Below are 10,089 nucleotides of genomic sequence, written 5' to 3'. Positions count from 1 at the left end.
CTAAACTGGGAATGTGATATACTTGTATATTTATTATTTAGTAAAAATGCACATTGGCGTGTTTTTTGGGCGGCAGCGGGCGTACGGAACAGCTTTGCATCGGTTGTGTTATGTGATATGCGTCGGCTAACACATTTTCCACTTGTCGCATCGTTGAAGATACACTGTCGATGAATTGTATAAGTTATTGTGTCGTATAGCGTATTGAGTTCGAGGCAAATGGTTGCACTGTGCTTTAAAAAGAAATATCTTGCGTGGTTTATTTGCAATACGCTACGCGGTTTTATTCAAGCAAATATATAGTAGCCGTCCGGTTTCAATCTTCACATACAATTCAACGCTGAAAAGTTCATAAAACGACTACGTCGAAACCACTAGGTTTTCAGGTAAATGGTGGAATAGTTTTGTTCATATAACGGTTTTTTTGTAAGTCCCAAATCTAAACAAGTTAGATTTAGAGTTATACATATATACCAAAGTGATCAGGGTGACGCGTAAAGTTGAAATCTCGATGTCCATCCAAGCTGTAATTTGAGTAAACCTTATGATATTTTAATGAAGCTTTGTACACATTTTCCTTGACACCATGAGAAGGCTGGGCGAAATAGAACCGTTACAACGACCACAAATTGGCGATAACCGAAAACCTATATTGTGCTATAACTAAGCCATAAATAAAGATATAAATGTAAGATTTGGTACAAAGGATCATATTAGAGTAATTTTTGTGAAAGTGGGCGTGGCACCGCCTTCTAATAGGTTCCAGGTATATATCCAATAAACTACTAAGGTTATATTAACCAAACTTTCTGGAGATATTTACTTTAGCTACTTCATAATGGAACATGGAAATGGATGAAATCGGATTATAACCACGCCTACCTATAATAAAAAGTTATGTTGAAAACTACTCAAAGTGCTATAATTGAGTAAGGAAAACAAGCAGACAGCTTAAATTTCATGATAAAGATGGCACAGAAGGGTTACACTCCAATTTGCATATAAAATTTTAAATGGGCGTGACTTCTCCAGCTTATGGGTCAAAAACCATATCGCAGAAACTACTCGACCAATTTCAATGAATTTCGGTTCATAATATTTTCTTGGCATCCTAATGCTACAATAATTTGAAAAATCGAAATCGGTTAAAAACTACGCCTACTTCTCATATACCACAATATTGGATGTCATCTTATTATATGATTAGGTATCAAGACCCAATAAAGATATCGGAACAAAACTTTGCACAAATACTGTATTTCTAGTGTGGTACAGATCACCATAACTTTTCAAGGCCAGAGATATCGAACAAGAAAAAATCGGTAAATCTCTCTGATATTCTTAAGAAATTCAAAGGAGATGTGTTCTTTCGAATAGTGTGCCTCTATGTCAAAAATGGGCAAAATCAGGCTAATATTTCCGCCATCCCCCAATTACCTCATATACGATTTTCAAACTTCCGGTGGACTTTATACTGTATATATCGGTTAAAATGTCACATAACTTAGCAACTTTAAGTAAAGGTATGTAGAATCTGTGATATCTGTAGCCTGGTGGCAAAAATAGTTGAAATCGGTCCAGATTACTCGTTTTCTTTAATAAAGTGCATCTGTTCCAAAAATGGATGTAATCGGTGGTCATAACTTTCTTAGCAATAGGTTCTTAAAAATACTGTGAGGTTCACACAGTATATATCGGCTAATATGTGAGATGAGAGCAAAAGTTTCGATATAATGTGGCTTTGTGGTGAAAATGAAATCTCAGCCCTCATATAATATATATGTATATTGATTTTCGTTATCCTAGTGGACATTAGACCCTGACACTCTTATAAATATATAGGTCAAATTGTGTGTTATCTTAATACAATTACATAAATAAATTGCCAGAGTATATACAGTTCGGTTACAAGCGAGCTTAACACATAGATCCTTATTCTATGTTAAATTAGATTTCATACACTAAATATATGTAATACGTTTTAATGCTATTCAAATTCATTCACCGTCTGTCGAGAGACTATATGCAGCTAAAATCTCGAACTTAGTTGGCAAAAAATGCCATCGCTGGAGAAATATTGCCGGCTATGGTCTTCGCTGTAGAAAGGCGGCAATCGTTAAAATAATTCCCAGGTTATGTCTCAAACGTAAACCCAGTTTTCCGAAGTTTTCGTCGATCGACTGGTCGTAATCAAAATTTTCAAAAGCAAACTGTTATTGCATTTCTTATATTCTTACCACTTATTCGCAACTCAACTCCTCCTGTCCAGTCACATAAACTCTCCGGCTCACCTCGAGCATACCTGCTTTTCTGACCTCGTCCCTTTTATGTGGCATGGCATAACGCAATTTCTGCCAAAATCTCGTATCGGACCACTCCAAATAGGTGTTCATATCCAAATATGCCTGCAATTCTTTATCCACCCGCTCCGGCACCGTAATTTCACCATATTTTATTATAATTATACGCGCGCGTCCCTCATTCAGCGCACACTGATGCGCTGTGCGAAACTCCATGCGTGCCCAGTTGGATTCGATGAAATGCTGTGAGAGTATAATGATCGTGCGACACGATTGCGCGATCGATTCATCAATTTGTTCGGGTATATAAGCGCCAGCAAGCCAGTTACGTTCGTGTGTACAAATTCGAAATGGCGGCTCACCTTGCTCCAGTTGTGGCAGCAGTGTCTGATTGACGTAATTTGCATCCTGATGCGCATACGAGATGAATGCATCGAAAGTCTTTTCCTTATCCAATTCATATTCCTTGACATAACAACCCAATAGGTCGTGGCTATACAACCAGACATGAACAGGCAATTGATACTTGTAGTAGAGCACTATAATTAATAGCATTCCAATAATTATGGCGGCGATGGTAAAAATTTCCGTTGAGTTCACTAGCTTCCTACTGCAGAAATCCTCAAAATTAGCATTAAGTAGTCGCACACTTGGTCGATTGTCGCAAACCATCTTATCAACATCCGCAATACGTTTACGCTGCGTGCGTACAGCATATAACAGTAACTCAGCGCTGCAGTCGCATTTCCACGGGTTATCAGCGAGATATAATTGCTGCAGTGTCTCACTCTCCTTGAGGTATGCTGAGAAAAACTCCGCACTCAAATACTCCAAGCGATTATGACGAACATCCAGCACCACCAGTTTGGCTGGCAGTTCCGTTGGTCGTAGTGTGAGGAGCTGATTGTGCGAGGCATTGAGATGCGTCACATTCGCATAACCGATCGTGGCATTCGACGGCAGTTGCTGAAAATTATTATCACTGAGTGAGAGCATTGAAAGCTTTCGTGAAAATGGCTCCGGTCGTGGCAAGTGTGGGAGCTCAGTCAGCGCAGCTCCCTCGCAATTTGTAAGCAGCGCCTCGGCGTCTAAGCGACAAATACACCCAGCAGGACATAAAGCTGGCAGCCAATCGCAGGTCTCACTGCGCTGTATTTGTGTGACTGCGGAATTCTCAAACGATGTTACGATGCATTGCAAATTAAATGGATTTTTCAGATAGTTGTTATTCGCCAACCAAGTCAATTTGCAATCGCACTCAAGTGGATTGTTTTTTAGTAGTATTGTTGTTCCGCAATTCTTCGTTGTATTGAATATTGCTGTTGTGATATTTATATGTTTAATGACATTGTAAGACAGACCAATTACAAAGTTGCATCCTAACCGTGCTTCCTGCAACCACGCCATATCGAAATATGTGAAGCGGTTAGACGACAACCAATTTTTTACTAAATTCAGTGATTTATCATATACTATTTCGGGAAATTTTTCAGAAATAAAACTCAAATTTGCTTGCAGCGACAACAGCTTTTCTCTACCCACGCGTGTTGAAAAGCTACTGAATAATGTTGAATGCGCTACGCTGTCATTGCCCTGTAGCGTGGTGAGTTTATTCCCGGATAAGTACAGATTGTATAAGTAACGCAATCCGCTAATATTCTCAATGATGCTTGTCGGTGTGCTGAAAAGGTTATTTGCAAGGCGAAGATCCCACAGTAGAGGTGTGTGCCTGAATAAGCCCGCCGGTAGATGCTCTAAGCGATTATCGCTGAGGTCTAGTATTAGTAAGTTATGCTGCGCTGACAACATTTGCGGCGGTAGTTCGTGTAATTCATTCTGCTGCAAGCTCAAGTAACTCAGTTGCGTTAGCATTGAGAATAGTTGCGGCTCGATCGATTGCATTGCATTCAAAGACAAATCTAGGTGTTTCAGTTTTCTTAAATCACAAAAATGCGCCTTCATAAGATTCTTCGTGTTGGTACGGAACACCAGTGTCTCCAAATTGTAGAGCCCGACGAAGGTATCGACTGACACAATTGCGTTATACTCATCGACCAACAACCTACATACAGTTAGGAAACGTATTTCATTGAGTGTTACGAACAGTTTCGTGGGTAATATGGAATCTTGGTAGAATAGCGATAGTGTCTGAATGTCATTGGAACGCGCGAAGAACGATTGCGGTATCGGTTTTCGGAAGTCCAACGTTGCTTCGTAAACAATATTTGGACGACTCAACACATCGGGCAGTCGAGAGCAGTTTGTCATAGAGAACTGTGTCTTATCATTTCGCATATGCATTTCAGGTAATTGTCTCAACAGCGAATTAAGATCCTTCGGTTCTTCTTCACAAATTGTATTCAAGGTATGATTGCCAGTGTCAGAGTATAATTCACAATGTGTTTTATTTTCATAAAAATTACATTCAGCCTGTTTTATGATACGCGTAGCTATCGCGCTGTAGCTCATCTCATTTACCGTTAACAGTACGTACAGGAGAATCCGCGCGAGTGGTTTCCGGGAAGGCATTTTGTATATGTGTAGATACGTATCTAGTATATAATAAGTTCAATAAAAATATTTTCCCGTCGTTTAGCACTCACCACAAATTATAACAAGCTACTAAAGCAAAATATTTCGGACAAATAACGAAAAGTTTATCATCGTAAATATGAAATATGTTCTATATCTAAAACCACTCACTTCACATACTGACACAAACATTTATTAAAACCGCAAATGCTTTAAGGTTATTATGCAGCACTCTCAATAGCCCAAGCATAGTTAATATGAACTAAGAATGTCCACATTATTTGTTGTGGCTTAGAAAATAATTGGTTTTCATATATATTTTTATACGCTCGCAACATTTTACTAAGAGAGTATTATAGTTTTGTCTGCCCGTCCGTCCGTCTGTCCCTCTGTGCAAGCAATAACTTAAGTAAAACTTTAAATAACTTGTAAAAGTTGTTGCACTTATTCCGTGGCACCATGAGAGTGTTGATATTGCAGATGATCGAAATCCGGACATTGCCACGCCCACAAAATTACGATAACTGAAAAGCTATAAAGTGCTATAACTAAGCCATAAATGAAGCTATTAAAATGAAATTTTGTGCAGAGGATCGCATATTAGAATGGCAATTGTTTGGAAAAATGGGTGTAGCCCGCCCCTTACTGGGTTTCTGTATATAGAAACCTTTTTGAGTCAACTCCCTTAGTAATTTCATCATTTATTATGAAAATGGAAAAAATCGGATTATAACCACGCTAACCTCCCATACAAATGTTATCATGAAAACAACTAAAAATGCTTTAATACTGTAAGGAAAAATAACAGAAACTCTAAACTTTATGGTTAAGATGGTACAGAAGGTCTGCACCCAAATTTTGTTCGGTTCGTAACATTTCCTTGACAACACAATGCTATAGCCTACTTTTGCTACACTAGAATTTTGAACTTCATCTGAATCGTTCACTTAATATTTACTATATATATATAATAATATTACCGCAGCTTCCATATACTATAAATAATGACTTTCAGTATTCTGTTGACTTTATACTGAATATATGGTGCAAACTGTGTATTATCGAAATAAAATTAGGTAAATAAATTGGGAGAGTATAAAATATTCGGTTACACCCGAACATATTCCTTCCTTACTTGAAAAATATACTAAGTGTGTCTTACATGCGGTAGTCACCCTTACATATGTGCTGGTCATTTTATATCAAATTTTGCTGCGTAATTAATGTGGTTTTTGAATCCTATTCCAACATAAACAAGTGTACTCAAAAATATTTAAAAGAAACTGCAGTGGTTAGACCAAAAATGGGTTTGCGATAGCATTTCAAATTTCTTATTACCGAGTGTAATGCGTCAATAAGGGTTAATATCATAGTGAAATAGGAAATACGAAAGAAAAACCGTGTTCAAATAATAGATCATTTAATTTATAATTATACCAAAATGTATGGAGGTGTAATTTCTGATAAACTAGCCCTCACACTATTTTTTTTTATAACACTCTTTGATAAATGATGATGAAAAATTTTAATCGGATGTAGTGATAAAATGTGTATTTAAGGTCAAAAAGAAAAACTCCGCTTTCTGAAGAGAGTTCAATTTGTAAAAAAATCATCATGCTTCTATGCTCGAAACTAACTAATGTGACGACACATTATTTGTCCATAATTCACCATAAGTGAAATTGCCTTGCACTTTTTACTTCACCTATATATATATTAAGTTGCTGATGTCATCAACCAAAACTTTTGGTGCCCGAATCAAATTAAGAAGTGGACTTATCAGTTGACATGTTGATGTATAATTTCAAAGTTCGACTACTTTTGTGGTGGATGAAAGTTAATCTCGGTTCCAAACTTCCTTAGCGCTACCTTACTTGTACTAAAAAAGTTATTTTTTAAGAGATTTGTTATAAAACAAAATGGAACACTGATTTTTGTGTGAAGCAAGTGTTGTTTAGTATATAGGACTGTCAAGATTCAAGGAAAGATTTCAGTATACAATTTAGTGCTATAGTGAATAAACTGTGTTCAGACATGCACTTCGTAACGCGGCGAAACATTTTCCTCTTCAACATCTTACTATGGCTTAACAAAAGAACATTTTCAACTGGTTCAACTCAAGCTGCAGATCATAATTGGGACAAGTTCAAGCCTGGTGAGTGCTACAGTAATGACACGTACATCGAATGCGAGCTACGCGACGATGATGCTCGAGTGTTTGAGAAAAACTTGTGGGGTCGTATGAAATCGAATTGTCAAAAGAAAGTCAATGCTATTGCGCTATTCGAAGACAAAATGCCAAAAAACGAGGAATACAATCCTATTACATTATTTAAAATTGAATGCTTTCAACTACCAGATATAATGAATCGAGATGATATAGCCTATAAGGCTATCGTCCACTACTCAAATCAAACATTTGGCAAAGTCCGTCAATCTTCAGATGGCATACATAGGCTGCGCTTAATTTACAGCGCGCACGACTTGAAATTACCGGCGAAGCTTTTTCAGGACTCTGAGGATATGACACACGTGTCTATTATGATATCAGGTACAGCTAAGAGTGGAGACTTCTATGAGAATTTATTCGCGCATGTGGAGAATTTAGAAATGATCGAAATTCATGTGTTTGGTACCAGCAAAGCCTTAACATTTAAGTCTGTCAATGTGTTGTATCCGATAAAATATCTCGATTTATCCCTCAACCAAATTGAGGTATTACCAGTTGATATGTTTGCCACATTTCCGGAACTCAACTGTTTGCATTTAAGAGCTAATATGTTGAAAACTTTACCGATTAATGCGTTCGAAAAACAGCAGAAGTTGTTAATACTTGATCTGAGTTATAATTCCTTAGACCATCTACCGGCGGGCATATTCAAACACGCACCTCTCCTGTGGCAATTGATACTTGCTGAGAACAGCTTTCTCACGCCGACAAGCATCATTGATAATATTAGCGGATTGCGTTACTTATACAAACTGGACTTATCCGGTAATGAACTCACGACGCCACATGGGGACGTCAGTGTCGGGCATAAAACGATGTTCAGCAGCTTTAAAGTACGAGTTGCAAGCGACTCGTTTGTGGAGTTGATGCCTAATTTAAGTATTATTTATGCACAATTTGACACTCAAATAGTTAGTACCAAAGAAATCAATTTGAACAACAATCGCTTTACATATTTCGATATGGCGTGGTTGCAGGAAGCACAGTTAGGATGCGACTTTGTAATTGATCTGTCTTACAATGCCATTAAACATATAAATATCACAACAGCAATATTCAATACAACGAAGAGTTGCGGAACAACCATAGAACTTGAAAACAATCCACTTGAGTGCGATTGCAAATTGACTTGGTTGGCGAATAACAACTATCTGAAAAATCCATTTAATTTGCAATGCATCGTAACACCGTTTGAGAATTCCGCAGTCACACATTTACAGCGCAGTGAGACCTGCGATTGGCTGCCAGCATTATGTCCCGTTGAGTGTGTTTGTCGCTTAGACGCTGAGGCGCTGCTTATAAATTGCGAAGGAGCTGCGCTGAATGAGCTCCCACACTTGCCACGACCGGAGCCTTTTGCACGGAAGCTTTCAATGCTCTCACTCAGTCATAATAATTTGCATCAACTGCCATCGAATGTGACGATCGGCTATGCGAATGTGACGCATCTCAATGCCTCGCACAATCAGCTCCTCACACTACGACCAACGGAACTGCCAGCCAAACTGGTGGTGCTGGATGTGCGTCATAATCGCTTGGAGCATTTGAGCAAGGAGTTCTTTTCGATATACCTCAATGAGAGTGGAACACTGCAGCAATTATATCTCGCTGGTAATCCGTGGAAATGTGACTGCAGCGCTGGGTTACTGTTATATGCTGTACGCACGCAGCGTAAACGTATTGCGGATGTTGATGCGATGATATGCAAAAATTTACCAAATGCCCTTATGAGAGATATAAAATTTTCCGATATTTGCGGAACGTCTCATATCGCCACCATTGTAACAACCTGTTTTGGCGCGTTGATTATTGCAATACTTTTTATTTTCGCATTGTATTATAAATTCCGCAAGCAAGTTAACGCCTGGTTGTATTATCATAAAGTCTGTTTGTGCTGCATCAATGAGGAGGAATTGGATAAGGATAAAACGTTCGACGCCTTCATCTCCTACGCGCATAAAGATGAGCATTTCGTCAATCAAATGCTGCTGCCACAACTGGAACAAGGCGAACCGCCATTTCGCATTTGCACTCACGAACGTAACTGGCTTGCCGGCGCTTATATTCCCGAACAAATTGTCGAGTCGGTCTCACAGTCGTGTCGCACGATCATTATACTCTCACAGCATTTCATCGAATCCGACTGGGGGCGCATGGAGTTTCGCACAGCGCATCAATGCTCCTTGAATGAGGGACGTGCGCGTATAATTATAATAAAATATGGTGAAATTAGTTGCACCGAACTATTGGATGAAGAGCTGAAAGCCTATTTGGATGCAAACACCTACTTGGATTGGACCGATCCGACATTCTGGAAGAAATTACGTTACGCAATGCCACATAGGAAGGGCGAGAGTCGTAGAGCAGGTATGCTGGAGTTGAATAAGCGTGTTTATGTCATCGGAGATGTTGAGAGGAATAATTGGCGTGGAGAACGAAATTAAGGTAACTTATAGTGACATGAAGAGCTTATTTAGAAAATTCCAACTCCTTATGATTTTATGTTTGTGTTTTTTTTTTAGTTCTCGGCATATGTGTTCGCTGTGCGGAATAATCTTTCATATTGTTTTTGGTACGTTTTAACACAGTGCTTTCTAGTACGCCGTTTTAATTTGTATGTAATATGAATTCACCTCTGTCTGAAATAAAATGTCTTTCCATTCGTGGTTGTTCAAGAGAGATTTTTAGACGAACACAAGCTATTTTCCTTTTCTCACCACAGGGCAAACTCATATAGAGAGATCTTTGATCTGGTCATCAAAACTGAGCATATAACACATCTATACATGAGAGAAAGGAAATATGCTAATATCGAAATGTGCTGTTGAAAGGAAGGTATTTGAATGATAAACTGTAAATTTTTTCAACTAATTAGCCCACATCGTAATAAGATTTGTCCCCAAAAGTTCATTCGAATCTAGACTTAGAGATTCAATAAGTACGAACATATAATGCCTGGTCATGCATGCCAAATTCCTTGCAGGAAAGCAAGGAAAATTTATTATAAATTGGTGTCTGTCCAAAAAG

The 10,089-nt window shown here is 38.4% G+C and overlaps 2 protein-coding genes across 2 annotated transcripts; one reads left to right on the top strand and one right to left on the bottom strand.

Moving 5' to 3' along the window:
* Window positions 1-2,075: 2,075 nt before the first annotated feature.
* Window positions 2,076-5,480, bottom strand: LOC105214643 (protein toll-like). The gene has a single exon (XM_054231579.1). It carries the CDS (start codon window positions 4,827-4,829, stop codon window positions 2,241-2,243), a length of 2,589 nt encoding a protein of 862 aa, XP_054087554.1. The 5' UTR covers window positions 4,830-5,480; the 3' UTR covers window positions 2,076-2,240.
* An 899-nt stretch (window positions 5,481-6,379) lies between these two features.
* On the top strand, window positions 6,380-9,783 carry LOC128921955 (protein toll-like). Its single transcript, XM_054231035.1, has 2 exons — window positions 6,380-9,507; window positions 9,585-9,783. The coding sequence occupies exon 1, from the start codon at window positions 6,867-6,869 to the stop codon at window positions 9,504-9,506; it is 2,640 nt and encodes an 879-aa protein (XP_054087010.1). The 5' UTR covers window positions 6,380-6,866; the 3' UTR covers window position 9,507; window positions 9,585-9,783.
* Window positions 9,784-10,089: the final 306 nt, after the last annotated feature.

Source organism: Zeugodacus cucurbitae, chromosome 5, assembly GCF_028554725.1.
Source record: "Zeugodacus cucurbitae isolate PBARC_wt_2022May chromosome 5, idZeuCucr1.2, whole genome shotgun sequence".
NCBI lineage: Eukaryota > Metazoa > Arthropoda > Insecta > Diptera > Tephritidae > Zeugodacus > Zeugodacus cucurbitae.
Note: the sequence above shows the minus strand (reverse complement) of the source record. Positions and strands in the feature narration are given on the sequence as shown.